At 41.1% G+C, this 21316-nt stretch overlaps 1 protein-coding gene across 1 annotated transcript; it reads right to left on the bottom strand.

The window, feature by feature from the left end:
- Positions 1 to 1225: 1225 nt before the first annotated feature.
- On the bottom strand, positions 1226 to 20911 carry LOC148668111 (scavenger receptor cysteine-rich type 1 protein M130-like). The gene is made up of 13 exons (XM_088630991.1): positions 20854 to 20911; positions 11781 to 12089; positions 10460 to 10603; positions 8785 to 9099; positions 7378 to 7680; positions 6617 to 6928; positions 5647 to 5790; positions 5267 to 5365; positions 4799 to 4870; positions 4280 to 4366; positions 3694 to 3780; positions 3434 to 3505; positions 1226 to 1726 (listed from the first exon to the last, which is right to left on the bottom strand). Exons 1-13 carry the CDS (start codon positions 20909 to 20911, stop codon positions 1551 to 1553), a joined length of 2178 nt encoding a protein of 725 aa, XP_088487117.1. The 3' UTR covers positions 1226 to 1550.
- Positions 20912 to 21316: the final 405 nt, after the last annotated feature.

Below are 21316 nucleotides of genomic sequence, written 5' to 3'. Positions count from 1 at the left end.
TTTTCAATACCATCCAAAAAATGTCAAGTTTCAATTGTATGCAACTGATGAGATCTCTCTTCGATGGAAGTTATAAGTACATCCAAAACACATTTCTTGTGGATCCAGAAGAGGATCATTATGAGGCTCAAAACATGCCTGTCTCTTCATTTTTTGAGGACGAATTGATTATTGAGGTGTAATCATTGGTTCAAAACCCAAATCATCTGCTATTGCTGTTGTTTCTTTGATAGTTTCTTCAAATCCTTCAATTGATCTTCGATATCGAGGGATAATATCATACAAGTTGTGGTTTTCTTTTAATCACCAATTTTATTAAAAATTCACCTTCTTTTACAGGTGTCTTGCATCTATCACAAGATATAACAGTCCCCTTGCGTCCTCAGGTAAAATGTTTTAAAAAGTACAACAAAAGTACAATATACTGAACAGCATTTATGCTTACATGTATATTAAAATGAAGGTACATATACCAAGATATTAAAATACAATTGTACAGATTTGTGAAGTTTTCCACCAAATCTGCAGTGTAATTTTGAAGTATTATAGCTGAGAATGCAGGATGAGTATGAAGATCAAATTCAATGAGTGGAAATGATTTTCTTGGAAGTTGCTGATGTTGGTCATTATTGATCAGTCCAGGTGATATTGACTTAGGTACTCAAATGTTTACTTGGTGTAGCTTGAAATGTGCAAAACACTCACATTTCTTTCAAATATGAAGATGTTTTACTGTATCTAGTGCTCTGTACTGGTCAATCTGGGTGCTATAAAATACCTATGGTTTGAGGTGCAGTATAAAGTGAATATTGGGGTGTCTCTAGTGCTGTGGGATGCTGCGTTTTAAATTGAGCAGCTCCTGAAGGCAGGACAAGGAGTCTTAGATAGATAGATGCAATTTCTTCTCATGGGATCAATAAAGTTTCTATCTACCTTAACCTTTTGATTTGAAGGGAATGTAAATAACAGCCAGGTTGTCTCTTTGGTTGTGTTGTATCTGGCTCTGTCGACAGTGCCTTTTGTTCCTTGTGTGGATTAAATCATACTTATGAATTGATCACAAACATTTAGGCATTCTCTCCTTCTGGGGTTGATTTTATCATTGTGAGTGGCCAAAGGTTCCTTATATATTTAATTAAAAGTCTTTAATTGTACAAAATTAAGAAATTACAAATGAATGACAAAATGGTTTTAAAAAGTTTATTTTTAAAAAGGAAATGTTAAGAAAATGTATATACATTTCTGCACATCAGAAATGTTACATTCAGAATTCTATATCAATTAATAGTTTTATTTCAGAAACATATCATATTGTACAAGAAAAAAGACTGAATGGAATAGGGAACTTTAAGGTCTCCCTGTTTTAAAACACAAACTGCAGGTCCTGTAGACAAAGTCAATGAGCACAGTGACTCACTGGTCAGAGCTCTCAGGTGACAGACAGTGCTAGTGTGGAAGCAGTGGAGTGAAGTGGACTCAGGTCACAGACAGTCTCAGTGCTCAGAACTGTTTTAAGACTGTGTGACTCTGTTGGTGAAGCTCTTCTGTGTCTAGACCTGCTGGAGGAGGTTCTCCCAGACAGCCCTGTCAGTCTCACAGCGCCCATCCTCTCCCTGAGAGTCATCCCCAACATCATCGTAGTCAGTCCTATCAGGGGCAGGGGCTCCTTCTTCAGAGGGCAGTGTGGGCAGGACCCTGTCCACTCCAGGGCCAGGCTGGAGGACACCTGACAGAGAGACAGACTCATGATTTGTCAAATGAGCCAGTTATTGAAATAATATTGTTACATATTAGGATTATGAAAATTGTGAATATAAAAAATGACTGAGTAGATAAATTAAAAAATAAATTAATCATAACCCCCAACTTTTAAAGATTTTGCCAAGAATATACCCAAGCATTTGGTATAGTTAAAGGCACATAAGAGATTTGTTCTTTGGAACAGCTTTATTGAAAAAAAGTAATAGTTGAGACAATTAGTTAAATATTTGTTAACAACACTACACACAACATAAACATACAACACGCAATTACAAATTTGCTAACAAGGTGTTTTAGACACCTACATCCTAAACACCCAGAAAATCCTCAAACTGCTACCAAGTATTCAGCTTTTACAGAACACCTACATAAAAGAAAGAGATAAACCAAACCTTCTAAACCAAAGACATTACAACCTACAGTTAAATCTCTTTCTTTGTGAACCCAATTGCTACAAAATGAATGGGAACCTATCTCCCTGTTCTAAAGATGCTCCCACTAGCCAGGAGAGGCACTTTTTAACTAAGGGATTATATAAAAAAGAAATAAAAGTTTCTAAAAACAACAGAAAGGCAAGCTCTCTTTATGAGGTTCAAAGACTAAACTCCAGTCTGGTCTTTCCAGTTGATCTGGACAAGTAGTAGAAGCAAGAAGTAGCTCTCGCCTTCTACCATTCCTGGACAGTTGATTGACAATCATTTACCCAGAACTTTATGGTTGCTTTGATCTCTGAATCTCACACCTCAGCAAACATCTCCTTGCTTTGCAGCCACTAGCCATGTACTGTAATTGGAATTGGAATTGATGACATTACCCAGGTGTACCTAGATTTTTTAAAACACTTACATAGTCACAATAGTGTAGTGAATGGGGATTTTAATTTAAATAAATATTTTAAATAAGAAATTATAGCAGTATATTTTGAGAGTACTTGTAGACTTTTAGAAACTAATCAAACATAATAATCTATAGTCTCACACATGTATTCTAACCAGACAATATACAATTTATTTATATAATCATAATTTGCATAACAAACAATAAGCATAACAGAACATACTGTATCTGAGAAGTACTCTGCTTTGATATCAATGGCTATTAGTGGACTAACAGTTATAGTATACAGAATAGATGTAACAATATTGTACTCAAAAGCGTTTAATAGGTTTTTTTAATTAAATTGTATCTTTTTGGGAGAATTGATGATTCAGTGTAGAATTCACTTATACTTATGAAGTATCAATGCTCTAAAACCACAGTGAGGAAGACCTAGTAATTTCTGAGCCTAGTAATTCTCTCTGCAGTCAGAGAACAGAATTCCTGGTCTTGGGGAATCTAAAGCTTTGTTCTGCCCAGACCTCATTCACTCATCATTAATCAGCTGCTGATCAATTTAAATCAATTTAAATCTGATTGGCTAGGTGTGTCAGTAGGTGGGTTTCAGTGACTGTGATCTTTGTGATCTAACTTTGTACAATTCAGGTCTCTCAGTCTTTATTGGCTGTTATTGATCCTTGTAGGACATGACAGAGTGAAGCTACCGCTACTGCAAAATGCCTGATTCCCCCCTGTCTTGGATGAGAGTGCAACAGAGATGGATTACTGGAGGTTATCTTTCCCATCCCTGAACTACCTAACCCACACCGAGCCCCCTGGCTGTAGCCCCTTTTACCTGAAGTGGGGTCTTCCTCACTGCTAAACACATCACTGTATCCAGAGGGTGTCTCATCAGAGAGGAGTCTCCCTGTGAACAGAAGAGCAGGTCAGTAATGGCTCTGTCATTCTGACACAGACTGGCCTGTCAGAGACCTTTTCTCTTCTAGGTAGTGTTTATTTGCAGATATGAAATTAGGTTGAGACTAATTTCTAATGACAAAGGCTACTGTGGGCTGGTACAGGTGGTACTCCTTAGTCTTATTTATAATAACTCACCTGACACAGTGTCTGGACTATGGGGCACAGTGATGGCATCATCATAGTACTCAGGGGCCTCTTCTTTCACAGAGGACATCAGCTTTCCTAAAGCACACAGAGCACAGCTTCACTGTCACACATCAGCACACTGAGTTATCTAGAGCACAGGACTGCTGGAGCTCATCAGAACACACTGATTAACTGAACATCACACAGGATCTAAAACTCCAGGCTCTAAGTACAGGAGATCAGGGGGAACCTGATTTCCAGTCCTATTCACAACTGTAATAAATGTAAAACAATTCCTAGATTTTCAAATAAGATGTTGAAGGAAAACAGGGCAGAGAAAGTTTGGCTGTATTTGGACAGAGAGGGTGGTGATGTGAATCCTATGAGATACTGAAGAGTAGCCGGACACTGGCAGCAGTGACCCAGACTGAGTGTGCAGGGCTGAGATCACAGAGAGAGAGTCAGATTCATGTAACTGGTACAGAATAGTACAGACTCCGTATTCAGAGGCTTAGATCCAAGAAAGAGTAGAGAGATTCAGACTCTGTGGGATTGGTGCAGAGTTTCCCCATGTGATTGGACTGAAATAACCCACCAGACAAGGCATCTGGACTCTGAGGTACAGTTACAGCATCATCATAGTACTCTGGGATCTCTTCTTTCAGAGAGGTTATCGAGTCTCCTGAACCACACAGAGAGACAGAGAATTTACACTTCAGGACTCAGACTTACTTTGACCATAGAGCTGCAAAGTAATTGGAAAGTGTGATTTTAAATGTTTTGTGGTGTATAGTTAAGCCAAAACTCTAGGGTCGCTGATTAATCTGATCTGAAAGGCCGTTTTTACAGCATGCTGTTCCGCAGTCTCCTTTTCTATCAAAACCAATGAGAGCACCCCAGTATTGACCAGGTCTAGTTTTGCTCGGCATCTATGATTTGCTGAGATAAGGCTATTGTGAGGCAACACTGAAGAAACACGTGTGGTTATATTTATATAATTCAGGATTTTCTACATAAGTTCTCTAAATGTCAGCCTGGTTTGAGGTGAGAGTGAGTACTGGACTGAAGACCTCCTCACTCCCACACTGAGCCCCCTGACTCCATCTCCCCTCACCTGGTACTGGGTCTCCCTCACTGTCCTCCACATCATCGTATCCAGAGGGCAGCTCGTCAGAGAGGAATCTCCCTGTGAACAGGAGGACAGATCAATATTACCTGCAGTCAGACAGCAGACTCATTGTCTTCAACTGGCTGTGGAAGAAGCCAGGGTGTGAACAGTATCTCAGAGTTTGTGTGTATAAGGCAGATCAGGAACTGTGAACTGTGGTGTCAGTTACTTTGACACCAGTTGAGAAAAAAAAATCCTATAGTCAGTCAGCACTGTCTCTTACTGGGAGAGAAGCCAGGTTGTCAACAGAAACACAGAGTTTATGATGCTTTCCTTCACTTACTTTGACAGCAGTTGAGAAAGAAAACTCTACAGATTTAAAACCAGTATGGTGAGATTTTCTACAAGTGTTAAGTCCTCAGATCTTCCTCAGAAGATGGAGACTAATCACTCCTGAAGACTCTCTCCACTCACCTCTCCTGGGGGCGCTGTAGGTTCCCTCTCTGGCCAGTTTGTACTCTATTTCCTCATAAACGGCATCATGATAGGGGGCGAGTGCTCCCTTAGATAGGGCTGTGTGAGAAAACAGACACTCAGGGTTAACATACAGGGAGAGGAGTGCAAGACATTGACTACTAAACCTTCTTTGGACATTACAGCACATAAATGTTATGCTTCTGGATTTGCAAATTTCCTGATATCTCCATCTGTAATTGTTGATAATCTTTTTTAAACTTTAAATGGTTTTCTCTACCAGGTTTATTCCTCAAGGTAATTATGTAAATATAAGTTCCATGTGAGTGACAGAACTGACCACTAGAGGTCACTATGTGGATGGAGAATTCCCTCCCTACCTTTCCTCAGATTCCTGTTCTGGATCAGCTGCCCCACTAACAGGGCCAGCACCACGAAGAGCAGAGCCCCCAGCAGCAGGAGGACCAGGGGCGAGGCAGACAGGCCTCCCAGTGGCTGTGTCTGGGTTGTTGTCCTGGTTCTGCCTGAGAGAGGGGGAGAAAATGGATGAACAGGGATCAGGAGAGGTGCTCTTGGGCTCATATACACTTCGACACATGTCCTGTTCTCCTCCTGTTCCGATATGTGGCTATCATGGCTTCAGGGTTAATCCAAGATCACCGAAGAATAGTTAAGGATTCCCAATCTAACCCATCAGGACTGTCACTAAATCAGTAAGGAAAGAGAGGACACTAGCACAAGATCTACACTGGGAATCTGAAAACACTGATCTTCACCCTGAGAGAGGAGAGGAGACATTACAACAAAACTGGGAATCTGAAGAGACACTGATCTTCACTATGAGGGAGGAGAGGAGACACTACAGCTACACTGGGAATCTGAAGAGACACTGATCTTCACCCTGAGAGAGGAGAGGAGACACTACAGATACACTGGGAATCTGAAGAGACAGAAAGACAGGAGTTATCAATGACAAGGAAGATTTCTGTTCACCTGTAGCTGTTGCTGGACTGGCTGTTGTCTCTGACAAACCTGTAAAAGAGATAGGAGAACTGTCATTATTTTGCCTTTGGTTTTACAGCAGGTTGAATCCACAGTGGTCTTAAAAAGAAAATCTTTACATTTGTTCCTTGAGGTCAAATCTAGGATTGCTGGATGAATGGTGTCTTGTTCGGAATTAAAGCCTAGTGTTGTTCACATACACAGGGCTACAAAACATCCCAATCTTGTGACTGATGATCTTAGTTGGTTCAGTTAGATATTAAGCAGTGATAGAGTATGGGTAACATAAGTCTAACTTCTCCATTGATCTGCTACCTTGTTCATCTACAGTTCTAAGACTCTCCTCACCTGTACAGGTAACCCCTGCATCCTCCTTGTGTAGACAGTCGCTCTGATTCAGTCCAGAGTGACAGCAGTCCCACAGGTGAAGCTCACTGCCTGTGCAGTTCACCTCGTCCAGCCAGATGGTGCCACTCCCTGGTCCGAATGAGGCCTCTATCTCTGCGCTCATTGCATCCCCACAGCCCAGCTGTCTGCAGACCACCTGGGCATCCTGCAGGTCCCAGGAGTCATCACAGACTGTCCCCCAGGAGCCCTCGTACCGCAGCTCCACCCGACCAGAGCAGTTAGTGCCTCCAGCCAGGCGCAGAGCCAGTGGGACTGAAAGTCAACAGAAAGTTTACCGAGTGTCATCAGATCTGTGACTGTAGAAGAGAGCAGTGAGGTTACTGAGTGTCATTAGATCTGTGACTGTAGACGAGAGCAGAGAGCTTACTGAGTGTCTTCAGCTCAGTGACTGTAGTAGAGGTTAGTGAGGTATTGAGTGGCTCTAGAAGAGAGCTGTATGGTTACTGTTCCTCAGCTCAGGGCTGCAGTGTCTCTGACTGTTTTACACACTGAACTCACCTGGGCAGTGCTGCTGAGGCTGCTCTTCCTGAGGGGCTGGAGTGCTTCTGTCAGCTTCTTTTCTAGGACCTTCAAAGATTAATAATAATTATTTCATTTTATACATGTTTGGATATAAATTACTAAGAATTCAGTTTAAAGCTTTTGTCTGTTTTAAATATGGCAAAACAAGAATTCACAGAGCATTACTCTTCCCTCTGTACCTGAGCAGGTGATCTCAGCCACTTCCCGATCTGTGCAGTCATTCTGACCCCAGGGGGAGGAGGGACACTGCCACAGGGTGGAGTCATGTTTGCGACAGGAGACAAAGTCCAGCCATTTGGGATCAGGGCTCAGCCTGGAGTTTGTCTCTCTGACGGTGCCCTTGTCTCCACAGCCCAGCTGTTCACAGATCACTGCAACTGTGGAGTCTGTCATGCTGTTGGCACAGATGCTGCCCCAGGTGCCGTTGTAGTAAACCTCTGCCTGTCCTGAACAGCCTGCAGACAGTCTCAGGAGAGTGTGATCTGTCAAGACAGCAGGGAAAGTCAAAGGCAACAAACCTTGACAAGACAGCCCAATGTTTCATTCTGAACTGATAAGAAAAAAAACAACAAACAATGTGAACAGCAATCAGTCTCATTTCCTGTGCTAATCCAGTTATAACTGACTCACGTAATGAAACAAGGACAGCTGTATAATAACACAGTTGACATGAAGGTGACAGGTGTGTGTGGTGCTGTTCATTCAGAATCTGGACAGTGCATCACACAGAGCTTTAAAATCCCATTACATGATCAGGTTCTGATCCTAAACGTCATTCTGATCAGCTTGGCTATTCAGCAGGAGCACAACTAAGAGATTGAGACATGAAAGTAGAATGTGTGGTTCAGGGTGAGTGGTGCTGCGCTGTGAGTGGAGAAAACGTGGCTCAGGGTGACATTTAACACCAAGTGGTTCATCAGGATCTGACAGGAAGATTCTTGGAACGAATCAAAATGAAACATTTGAGGCAGAAAATCATGAAATATAATGCCCAAGACAAATACACCCAAACAAACAACAGGTCTTATTGATGTGAGAAGTTTAAAGTTTGGACCCTAGAGTTTACTGGAGGACTGAGATGAATATCTCCATTCACTAGTGGAGGGGAATTTATCTTGAGTGCCAGAGTTTCTTTCTCTCTTTATTTATTTTCGCTGGGATGTGAATATGTGCATTCCCAGCTGTATCATCAATATAAACACCTGAAGAAGGCTCCACGGCTGAAACGTTGTGTTTTCTCTCTTCTTTTTTTCAGCATGGAATAAACCTATTACTTGTTCCTTTGCAGTCTACGCATGCTGATGCAGCTACCCACCTGAACTCATCAATATAAATATTTATTTTAAAATTAATTCTGCATCCAGCTCAGTCTTTTCCTCAACAAGATGTATTTAAGCACTCCAGATGCAAACCATATCCACAATGTGGAATTCCAGTATGTGGATTATTTTATTTAGTTAACTTACTGAACACAATATTCTCACATCCTCACAAATCAAACACATCTAGGCACTCTAAATGAAAGCCTTATCCACAATGTGGGATTAAAGAATATGAATCATTGTAATTTTAATTATCTCCCCTACCTGAACACAGGATTCTCACATCCTCCTTGTGTCCACAGTCATGCTGTCCCCACCATGCTGAGGAACACTCCCCCAGGGACGACTCATTCCCCAGACAGCCTACCTCATCCAGCCAGATGGGACCAGTTCCCTGGCTGAAGGAGGATGGCACTGGAGCACTGAGGGCCGCCCCACACTGGAGCTGCCTGCATACCACCTGAGAGTCTGCCTGGTCCCAGGAGTCATCGCAGACTGTCCCCCAGGAGCCATTGTGATAAGCCTCCAGCCTCCCAGCACAGTCAACTCCTGCCCCAACCAGCCTGAGGGACAGCTGATCTAGGAGCAGAGAATTAGAGGTCAGGGGTCAGAGATCAGGAGTTCTAAGAGATCACCATGACCTGCTATTACAAGTTGAAGATTAGCTCAGCCCACTAGGCACAGCAGATACAGTCAAAGTACAGTGTTTCTTGACTTTTGATTAATTTAATACAGTATATACACTTATTGTAACAGATTGTTCATAAGCAGTATACCAGATAAGTTACTTTTCTGACCCACTGCTGGGCACAGAGACAATAGCTCCACCGGTGACAAATTGCATTATTCAGATAGATGTGTTTACCATAGATCCCAAAGACCCGAGTGTGTTTGTGACACACAGAAAAAAACTGCACACACGCAGCTGTTGCCTCACAGACTGATCTGGGATTCCACTTAGCAACAGAGACATCAACACACACTGAGAGCCCTGGAGATACAGAACAGGGGCTAATTCATACCTGGTGTTTTGGAAGAGGGAACAGCTGAAGAAGGAAAACCTGTGAAACAAACAGAGAGAGAGAAATCAGACTGTGAACCGTGTATGAGAGGTACAATTAAGCACAAGAAATGAAACTAGAATTAAATCAGCACTGATGTGATTAAGACAGTCCTCATCCTCTCTTTACCTGCTCCAGGTGAATCTCTGGTCATATTTGAGTCTGTAAAAGAGAAGGAAGCAGCTCATTTCTGTCCACAGGAGTGATGTTTCACCAGTGGAGTGTCAGCTGTGTGTGGGGTTCAGGTGTACATAACATCTGTAAACCTTGACTTTCTGAGACTCACTTTCTTTTCAGGCTCCTGTTCAGTTGGGCTCTATTAATTAAACTAATTAAGCAGGTCAGATGTTAATTACAGGATACTGAGTTAAATAACTTTCTTTCATCTTTTAGAACCATCAGTGAAATCAATATAAATATAAAACTGATTTTTAGTCCTCAGTTTATTTGTGTATCTCTCCATCAGAAAGAAAATGACAATCTAATAACCCCTTGAGGGAATATTTGAGATAGATATGACATGTTTAAAACACACTCACGTTTTAAGGAATATGTGTTTTCATCTTTCCATCTCTTACATAACTGGCAGTGTGTAACAGAGCAGATATTCAGTCAATCATGAAAAGAGTGTGCTGCTGTGTGTAAGCAGAGGGAGTGTCACTGTGTTTTATCACACGATTATCACAGCATTTATCACAGCATTCTCACCAGAGATGACTCCTGCGTCCTGTCCATGAGAGCACACTGCTCTCCCCCATGAAGAGACAGCGCAGTGTGAGAGACGGCTCTCATTGCCCCGGCACTCAAACACATCAGCCCATACTGGTCCACTGCCCTGTCCAAACAGGCCTGTCCTGGTGCTGCTACAGCCTCTCCACAGTCCAGCTGCTGGCAGAGAGCCCTGGCATCTCTCAGATCCCAGTACAGGTCACACACTGTCCCCCAGTCCTTGAAGAGCCACTGTAACTCCACTCGGCCAGAGCAGGAGTCAAAGCCGTTCGCCAGCCTGAACCCTGTGTATCCTGCAGATAGGAGAGAACTTCACCAGCATGACACCACAGCAGGCCACAAGAAATACAACAAATTAAAGTACCAATACAGTGAAAAAAACTATAAGATCCAGCACATAGTGATTGAAAAACCAATAGCAGGCATAGAATAAGAACAGATATTGTGATGCCATAAGTGATTGTTTCCTCAAAGGGTGCTACTTTCCCTGGGGACTCATTTTTCCAAGTTTTCCCCATACATAAGATAACGATGTGCAGCTCATAGGAGACAATTAGCACCCTGCTCTAGGCCACATAAAACCAGGAAGGACTTGGAGAAGACAGAAAAATTCCCCAATAATTGCCTAAGCCTGGCACATATTGAAATAAAGTATTAATAAACCGTCCCCAAGATGAAGGTTTTCACTTATATTTTTATCCCTACAATTCCAGTCTTAGGCCTGAAGAATAGCGTTGATATTTCTGTAACAGTCCTTGCCATCACACTGGCTGTTTACCTTACTTTTCCTAGCTTCATTGGTGAGGAGCTTTGTTACAATTGAAAAATCTACCTACTACCTGCTAACTGTACTTTTTTTCCCACACAGTCTGAGGGCTGAAGGGTAGGCTGCTGCTATTAAAACAGGCTTTGGCACAGCCTAGGCTGATTCGTTTTCCCAGCCTCAAGGCTGAAGGGCAGTTTTCACCATTGCACAGGCTGTAGATACACGTTTCACAAAACAGCCCAGGCAGAAAGCACCATCCCCTCAGTTGTTACACTAAACCACCTGTGTTATTTTCTTCCCCTAGCAGTTTCCACACCGGGCGCTGATGGGAACACCGACACAGCCACAGGGACTGTCCTACGGTCACTCACACTCCCCTCTGCTACACCCTGGTTATCCGCAAAAATGACAACATCCTCAAAAACAACAAGCTCCTATGTCTAGTGTGCCCGGTCCAGGTCATATACTGTAAGTTCCAGCTAACAAATCATGTTTTAAATTAAGTCTGGTGTGTGGGGTGTGTGCTTGGGACCCTGCCTAGAACCTGCCGATTGCATGCTGCCCCACTCGACACTCCTCAGGAGATCACCCACTCTCCCCTGGAGATCACTCAGTCTACAACAGAGATCACCCAATCACAATATGTATAATTTACGACTCTATAACGATTGTTTCCATGAGTGAAAACAGTGTGACTCTCTTACCTGTACAAGTCAGACCCACAGCTCTGTTCTGGGAGCAACTCTGCTCTGGCCTGGCTGCAGTGGGGCAGTGCTGTAGCTTGGACTCTTGTCCTTTACACTGGAACTCCTCTGACCCAACTGGACCCTGGCCCTGTCCGAAATGAGCCCCTCTGTGTATCACTGAAGGAGCCCCACAGTCCAGCTCCCGACAGACAACCTCTGCACCCTGCCAGTCAAAGTCAGAGTCGCACACTGAGGTCCAGGTGTTCTTGAGATTCACCTCCACTCTCCCAGAGCAGAGACTGTGTCCATTCACCAGCCTCAGGAAACCTGCAATAGAGAACTACAGGCAGTCAGTCTGAGCAGGTAATCTCTCATAGTGCAGCTCATTGCTCACTGTCGCTGAACCTGGTGCCTGTGAGAATTAAACTTACTACCCTATGAAAATAAATTACCTTCATGTGAAAAATAGATATCATAGATTCTCAATTTAAATCTTGACTTCTTATTGTTCCATTCATAAATAGATTTACACCTATGATTAGGCGTAGAAAATTACATTTTATAAATGCATATACTATTACAATCAATTGTACAATAATGCAAAGTGCTTTCAATAAGAAAATAGATAATAGGATATAAAAATTAAATGAAAGAGAGGAGTGTTGGAAGAAAATCTGAAAGGTCAACGTCAAATAGTTAAACCAAAAAATATTTTGTGGCTGAATGTTTTAACTGAATGTAAAATTGATTAATTTCTTCCAGAAATAATGTAGATATATGTTAATCAAATAATTTTAGATGTATATTAAGATCAAAGAGGCTAAATCACCAATCTCCACCTCCACCTCCACCTGTTCTCTAAACTGTGTCTCTGAAGAAACTCAGTGCATTATTAGCTGTACACTGGGGCAAATAAAACTCACAGACACCAAATTGATCAGTCTGTAGAACATTACAAAATACCCAAATTATCACTATCATTCCAGCTGCTCAACATGCCCATAACTATTACTACAGCGCTGACAGTAGTGCTACATGTTGCACACCGACTGCTGTGAAATCAATCAAAACAGAAACTGATAACAAATCCATCCATGAATTCTGCTTCTTCCAATTCAGTGGAGCCAGAGGTATGAAATTAATAACTACAGAAGAAATGGCTGATCATTATCATCTAATTCACAAAAGAAGAGCAGCGTTACTCCAGGCGTTATAAACCCAAGGAACAGAGATCTCACATCCTGGCACTGCTGGAGCAGGACAGTCTGACCTGGGCACTGACAGATACTCTGGAGATGACCAGGACTGTCACAGCCTGGCACTGCTGGAGCAGGACTGTCTGACCTGGACACTGACACACACTCTGGACAAGACCAGGGCTGTCACAACCTGACACTGCTGGAGCAGGACTGTCTGACCTGGGCACTGACAGACACTCAGGACAAGACTAGGACTTTCACAGCCTGGCATTACTGGAGCAGGACTGTCTGACCTGGGCACTAACAGATACTCTGGACAAGACCAGTACTGTCATAGCCTAGCACTGCTGGAGCAGGACTGTCTGACCTGGGCACTGACACAGACTCTGGGCAAGACCAGGACTGTCACAGCCTGGCACTGCTGGAGCAGGACTGTCCGACCTGGGCACTGACAGACACTCTGGACAAGACCAGGACTGTCACAGCCTGGCACTGCTGGAGCAGGACAGTCAGACCTGGGCACTGACACACACTCTGGGCAAGACCAGGACTGTCACAGTCTGGCACTGCTAGAGCAGGACTGTCTGACCTGGGCACTGACACACACTCAAGACAAGACCAGGACTGTCACAACCTGACACTGCTGGAGCAGGACTGCCTGACCTGGGCACTGACACACACTCTGGGCAAGACCAGGACTGTCACAGTCTGGCACTGCTAGAGCAGGACTGTCTGACCTGGGCACTGACAGACACTATGGACAAGACCAGGACTGTCACAGCCTGGCACTGCTGGAGCAGGACTGTCTGACCTGGGCACTGACACACACTCAGGACAAGACCAGGACTGTCACAGCCTGACACTGCTGGAACAGGACAGTCAGACCTGGGCACTGACACACACTCTGGGCAAGACCAGGACTGTCACAGCCTGGCACTGCTGGAACAGGACAGTCAGACCTGGGCACTGACACACACTCTGGGCAAGACCAGGACTGTCACAGCCTGGCACTGCTGGAGCAGGACTGTCTGACCTGGGCACTGACACACTCTGGACAAGACCAGGACTGTCACAGCCTGGCACTGCTGGAGCAGGACTGTCTGACCTGGGCACTGACAGACACTCTGGACAAGACCAGGACTGTCACAGTCTGGCACTGCTAGAGCAGGACTGTCTGACCTGGGCACTGACAGACACTCTGGACAATATGACAACACACATTAGCTGAGGGCAAGACACAGTAAAGAGAAATAGACCCTGAGGAAGTATAGGCTCAATTACCGAAGCTCACTTCTATTAAGATTAATAGAAACAGTATTATTCTTCATGTATCTACAGTATATATTGGCTACAGAAGGGTGCATACAGTATGTGACCTTATTTCAGGCACAGTGCCTACATATTATTTTCTAATTTGTAAAGGGATGAGCATGTGGAGACAAGACAAGATTGTGATTTCTGTCAAACCCCTGAAGATTGATCTGCCATCCTCAGTCACCTGTAAGGTGACATTTAAAAGCAGGAAGCAGTTCACCCTGATGAGATGGGAGCAGAAGGAAGGGACTGATCACTTTTGAGAAAGATATTAAAGAGCTGGTAAGCAGCTTAACTGCCTGTTGTATTAGTTCATGTGAAGATGCTCATTCAAATGTTTAGCATTAGTGTTTTTTTTTTGTTTTTGGGTTGTTTTTAGTGTTCTGTAAATAATGAAACACTACTTTGGAAATGAAGGCTGTATTTGTAATCATCCAAAGAGCTACCTGTTTACAGCAGCTGGTTTCTGGATTTGACACTAACTTACAAAGCGTTTTTGTTTTCTGAAACCTGAACCCTGGAAGACATGGAACAGAGGGAGAAGGACATTTTCTGAGATGTTACATCAGATTTTTTAGTTATTTTCTGAGAGTGTGATTGAATTCATTATGTATTTAAAAAAGTTTACATATGTACACTGAGAACTGAGGGCACCTTTGCTAAAGGATTGTAGGAATATGGAACAGGTTACCAGATATCCCAGCTTTCTTGAAGAAACAGTGGATGAGATCCTTGGATCAATACTGACTACCAAATGGACCAGGAAGCTGAGAGATCTCCTCTACTTTGTAAGAGATTAAATTTTGAGAATACATATCAGTCATATTGTTTTTATTCTATAGTTTTTATTTCTATAGTTTTTAGATATTGTTGTAACTAATTTGTTTCACTCAATCTCACAGAATGCAGTCATTGTTGTTATGTTTGTAAATATATCAGAGAAAAGCAACTGATGTTCAATGTCAATGCTGTAATTCTTTGATCAATACAGCTCTTTGAATCTGAATTTAAATAGAGAAAAGGGAGAAGTAAGAGAGACACAGCAGAACTGTAAGTGAAAATGATCCTGATGAATTACAATGAGGACAAACTGGAGTTTTCAAATCAAGACCAAGAATAAATTTGTTTATACAGATCTATCGATCACATACTGTAAATTTATTTGTAGATTTATAGCCTTATGATCAAACACTGTCCTTTGGCCTCATTATTTGTCAATTGTAAAACCTAACAGAAAGCATACAGGTGGGGTTGGGGGTTTCAGACAGTTTTCAATATCTGTTCTACACACTGCAGGAAATACAATCCAGAAGGAGAAAAGACACAGTGACTGTGAGGGGTGCTGTCACAGCTCTCAGCAGGACAGGAGCAGTAAGAATGGGAGGATGGACAGATGGATTGTGATGATGGACTCTAGATAAATCGAGGAGTTTTAATTCTCCTCAGTGCTGGAGACTGGAGAGAGTCTGTGTCTCTTACCTGAACACCTCACTCCAGCATCATAGGCATGAGGAATGCTATACTGTTTCACTTCATCTTTTCCACAGTCCCTCAGCGCAGACTCTGCAGGAAACCTCACTCAGCAAGACTGATCCAGACCCTGGTCCAAAGTAAGCTCCTCCTGGTGCTGAAACAGCAGATCCACAGCCCAGCTGTCTGCACACCACTGCAGCATCATTGAGATCCCAGCCATTGTCATAAACTGTCCCCCACTCTCCACCATGATACACCTCCACTGTCCCCTCACAGGGACTGGCACCATTCACCAGCCTCACATCAGCACTGCCTGCAGAGAGAGAGAAACAATCCCTATCACCATGTCTACAGGATATTTTTATATTAAGACATTTCAGAAATACACCTGGAATTTTTATTTTGTTTTACCTGTTTGATTGGATTGCTAGTCTCTCCCATGGGGAAGAGACAGTGGAGTGACAGGAAGTCCACCAGCAGCCATCTTACCTCTCCCTCCACACACCTGTGTCCAGATCCTGTTATATATCTCTCTGTCCATATCACTGTGTGACTGCAGAGGGCTGTTCCACTGTGGACAGTACAGTGGTCAGTGGCTGTAAAGACTGTGCTCATGTGTTTCTAAAAGCTGTGGTTAGTACAGTGGTCAGTGGCTGTAAAGACTGTGTTCCTGTGTTTCTGGGAGCTGTGGTCAGTATAGTGGACAGTGGCTGTAATGACTGTGTTCCTGGGTTTCTGGAAGCTGTGGTCAGTACAGTGGACAGTACCTATAATGACGGTGTTCTGTGTTTCTAAAAGCTGTGGTTAGTACAGTGGACAGTGGCTGTAATGACTGTGCTCCTGGGTTTCTGGAAGCTGTGGTCAGTACAGTGGTCAGTGGCTGTAATGACTGTGCTCCTGTGTTTCTGGAAGCTGTGGTCAGTACAATGGACAGTGGCTGTGATGTCAGAAGGCTGAATGACTGAAACCAGGTTTGGTGTATCTGGTGTATCTGGGTTTCAGGCCCCACATGTACTTAGCAGTGGGCACTAACCACATGTCTGTATCAAGTAAGAGATTTAAACACTAATAAGTCTTTTCAACAGTCTACTTTGAAAATAAGTTATAAAATCCAAAACAGAATCTTATTTTCTTAATAGATGGATGCTTCACAACTTGTGCTGAAATATGTGAATTGTAATGCTGCAGAAAGTTGGAAAATCTGCAGAGGAGATATAATTGAAACCCAGGTGAAGGACTTTGAGCTCTTTCAGAGTTTGAATGATCAGGGAGTAACAGATCGAATTATTATGCTGGCTGCTGGGCTGAATGAAAAAGGTGAGCAGAAAGAAAAAATAAAGAGGGACACCTGTCTCCCAGCTGAAATAAAGAAAAGAAAGGCTGGAGAGTCAGTGAGGAAAAGGAAAGAATTAAAACAGCGAAAATATTTCGGGATCGAAGAGCAGGAGTAGTGAGAAATTAAAATAACCGAGTGATAAACTTGACTATGAGAGGAATGCGATCATTAGGTTCACAAGGCTTAGCTCTAATGATGGAGATTCGGTGCTCTGAACAGTTTCAAATAAAGAGGTGATTAGTGTGACTGGGAGCCTGAATGAAAGACTGAAGGTTTAATTGAAAGACGTCCTGACCCAGTCTGAATGACAGGGTGAGCGCTCAAGGGAATGTTGCTGTTGATGCGAGTCACTCCCAGCCCAGTCTGTACGTGAAGTGTGTATACTTACTGTCCAGAGCACATTTACAGTAACTAGATTTGTTCTTTTTGATTAAATTTCAATCACCTTCAGTTTGGAGTGTGAAATATTTTTTTTCCATTACACACTATATGCTACAATTCATTCAAATACTACTTTTTATTCATATATTTTTTTGCTATGCTTACATGATAAATATGTGAACAATGTGTTTTAGCTTTTACCTCTCAAGATCTTAGTACATAATTCACAGATTGAATTATAGTTGCACTTAATAATATATTCTAGAATCACAGTGCACAGGTTGTTTTTATTACTCTTTTTTTTAAATTCCATAATGTAAGAAAAATTATCCCTATCATTAGTTTTCTAAGACTTACAAACAACAATTCATTTAGCTGTGAAGTATCAGTCAAATTCAGAATAAACATGGAAAAATAATTAAACCTTTCTCTCTTCAAAATGAAGGACTTCCGGGTCAAATACACATTTCTTCCAACATAATAGACACATTTCTCAAATAAAACTCCAGTCTGAACAGATCCCAAACTTTTGTTTAAAGTTGAAAAAACTACAAGATTTGCCTCAGGACTCCTGTGTTGTTACTGAAACTGGACATTGTTGTCTAAAAGCACCCAGTATGGATTCAGGTCAGAAAACTACAACACACTGCAATACAAATACCTACCACCTGAATGTGACTGTTATAACAAATAAACACAACTATATGTCTTGTCCTCAATCGTGTTACAATGTTAGATCCTTCTGCAATATAATTACCATAGTATCTAAAACTACTGTAATCATTCTCAAAAATAACCATGGATCACAAATATTTTAATACATTTACCTTCAGTACTCTTATTTGTATTAGCTCATTCACCTGCAATAGTTACTAATATTATTTGTTAATCGGAAATGTGCCTTAAATATACTTTTATCTCTGATCACCTGTCTGTGTTAGAGAAGGCAGAATTGAGCACAATGAAATAAACAACCTTTGGTTAATATTTTGAAGATGTTGTATTATTGTTAAAACATTTGTATTCCTTTTTGTTTGCAAATGGGAAAATTTCCACAAGTCCTAGCACATGACCCAAATTACAGCCAAAATTTTGTATTTTATTATTATGGTAATAGATAAGGAATTGTCAAGTTGTATAACATTTTTGATAAGGTTGCTAAATATCTACAATATTAATAGTTATAATAATTATATGTTAGTACTTAAAAAACATTATCCTTAGTCTGTGTTGTGTGTAATAGTGTATAACTGCATATAAAACTATTAATACAGCATTAATAGAAAATAGTTTAAAAAACATATAAGCTGAATTAATATTATGATTAATTGTCAAGGTGAAATTTTTATTATTTTTATTATTTATAAGACCAGAATAAAATCAATTATAATTTTAAGGAATATCCATAAAGCTGAGTTTTAAATTAAACAGAAAAGCACTTCTGCATACTGTGGTCACTACGGCGGGCAGTGGCTGTAATGACTGTAGAACCTCAGATGGCTGGTCCTGGGTTCCAGGAGACTGTGGTCACTATACTGGACACTGTACTAACTCTGTGGCTTCCATGTCCTGGGACCAGTGTTTCTGTGTTAGTGGGACCTGTGGTCACAACAGTGGTCAGAGGCTGACAGGTACTTCAGATGTTGTACTGAAATGTGTGTGAGGTGTATATTCCCATTGTCTGTATGTGAATTGTTGACAATGATTTTCTAGCCTTTACCTGCCAACATCAAAACTTAACACATGATCATCAGATTAAATTATATTAAAGAACAACATTTTTCAAAAATACCAGACAGGTTTAACATATAGGCACAGATACATTAATTATGATGTTGTCCTGAGCAACTGCTCAAAAATCTAAACTTGAGTCCTGTGATTACGAATTAATTTTTAAATATTGCATTTGTATGATAACATGTAATTAAATATTTAATTTGTATTACTCATACTTATTTAATTGCATTTGATAATAATTTCAGATTTCGAATGTAGTCAAAAACAATAAAGCATTCTTATTAAAACTTCACAATTTACAAAAAAACCCTGTCATTAGATAACTAACCTAAAAACACAAATTAAATTATTTAGCTGTTAAATAATAGACAAATCCTGTATAAACACAAAACACAACTACCATTTTTTGATTCTTCCTGTAATGCCACAATGTCTTGTAGTTGTTAAATTATTAATATTACACCTCAGTTTCTGATGAGACCCCAGTTAATAATAATACATCTACAATACTAAGAATTTCCACAATTTTGTTAATGTTTTTCATTTTGTAGCTTATAAAGCAATAAAGAATGTAACCTTTATCAGCCTGTCCTTTTCAATGTGAAAACAAGCAAACCTGGTCTAAATGAACAAGGTAATACTTATATCAATTTTATTTTCACACTGTAAAATACAAGAGCTAATTGTCCTATGACTGAAAATGTTTTACATTTTCAAAATGAAATTGTATGTCTTTAAAATGAAGAATTCACATTCATAACTTCCTATCATATTGGAACACATATTCTTATAATGCCTAGAGGAACTACTTGTTTTCACAGCAACTGAATATCACACTTAACGATAGAAACCTGGACTGTCTGAATACACCAAAGATATAATGGCAGCATTAAAACTCCAGTCTTAATTCTCTAGCATAAACACTTTAGGTGGTGACAACACATTTACTGTATATCTATTAATACATCAGTCTGTAATAATTTAATATCAGTCTCAATAATAATTCACTATTTAAAAACACGTGTATCTCTATTAATGCACCAGCCTGTAATAAGACAATACAGAGGAGTCAGAATTGAACACAATAAAACAATAAACAACCCAGGGTATTTCTGAATCATCCTGTATAATATGATATTATTCTAGAAACATTTTTTATTGCTCACACTTTTTTTGTTTTCGAGTAAATGAAGTTTTTTTCACATGTCACAGCATATCACTCAAATTATCACTTATATATAAAGTTTATTATTACAGTAACAAGAAAGTTAAATAACTTTTTAAAGATTTTATACGCTCCATGTTTTCACAAATTATCAATAGAGGGTGATAATGGCCAGCTTCTGCTCTATCCATCTATAACATTATTGTTATATAATGTTTAGAAATCTTAAGAATATTTTTAAAAAATCCAATAAAAATTAAAAGCAACTAATTATATTTAGACACAACTAATTATATTTCCTTACTTACAGAACAAGATAAAATATGGTTATAATATTTTTGATGAATACCCACAAAGCTGAATGTTAAATAAAAATTCAAAAATTGTTCAACCCACTTATTGCTCCATTTACATAAAACATCTAATTAATTTAATTCCAGTTGTTGTCTGTCTGTCTGTCTGTACAGGAGAAAACTGGTCACTTACTGGCTGAGCTGTGCAGCACCAGGACAGCGAGAGAGAAGATGGACAGGCAGCTCTCCATTGTCATCAGGACAGAGCGCAGCTGAGGCCCCTGTCTTCACCCTGAGACCACAGGGCAACTGAGCTGCTGCTCCGCACCCCAGACCCCCAGTAACAACACAGCCCCCCGCCCCGCCAATCACACCCAGCACTGCCTTTTCAGACTGACAGCAGGAACCTCTCACACAGGCGGGATGGCCAATCACACAGGGCCCTTTCAGTCTTCTCCATATATATCAGAGACACATCACTGTTTCCTCTCCCTGAAGACACTCCCAGCAGTGCGGAGGAGAGGAGAGACAGGAGCAGCTCTGTGTCTCACTGGTGGAAACTCACAGATACAGACAGCAGGGCTGCAGGTGCTGCAGGGGCAGGAAGAAATCAGATAAAAATTAATGTCACAGCTCTCTGACGATTTAGATAAGTT

This window comes from Lepisosteus platostomus, chromosome 5 (assembly GCF_059453375.1).
Source record: "Lepisosteus platostomus isolate fLepPlt1 chromosome 5, fLepPlt1.hap1, whole genome shotgun sequence".
Taxonomy (NCBI): Eukaryota; Metazoa; Chordata; class Actinopteri; order Semionotiformes; family Lepisosteidae; genus Lepisosteus; species Lepisosteus platostomus.
The sequence above is the reverse complement of the archived record's forward strand: the minus strand, read 5'-3'. Positions and strand labels throughout refer to the sequence as shown.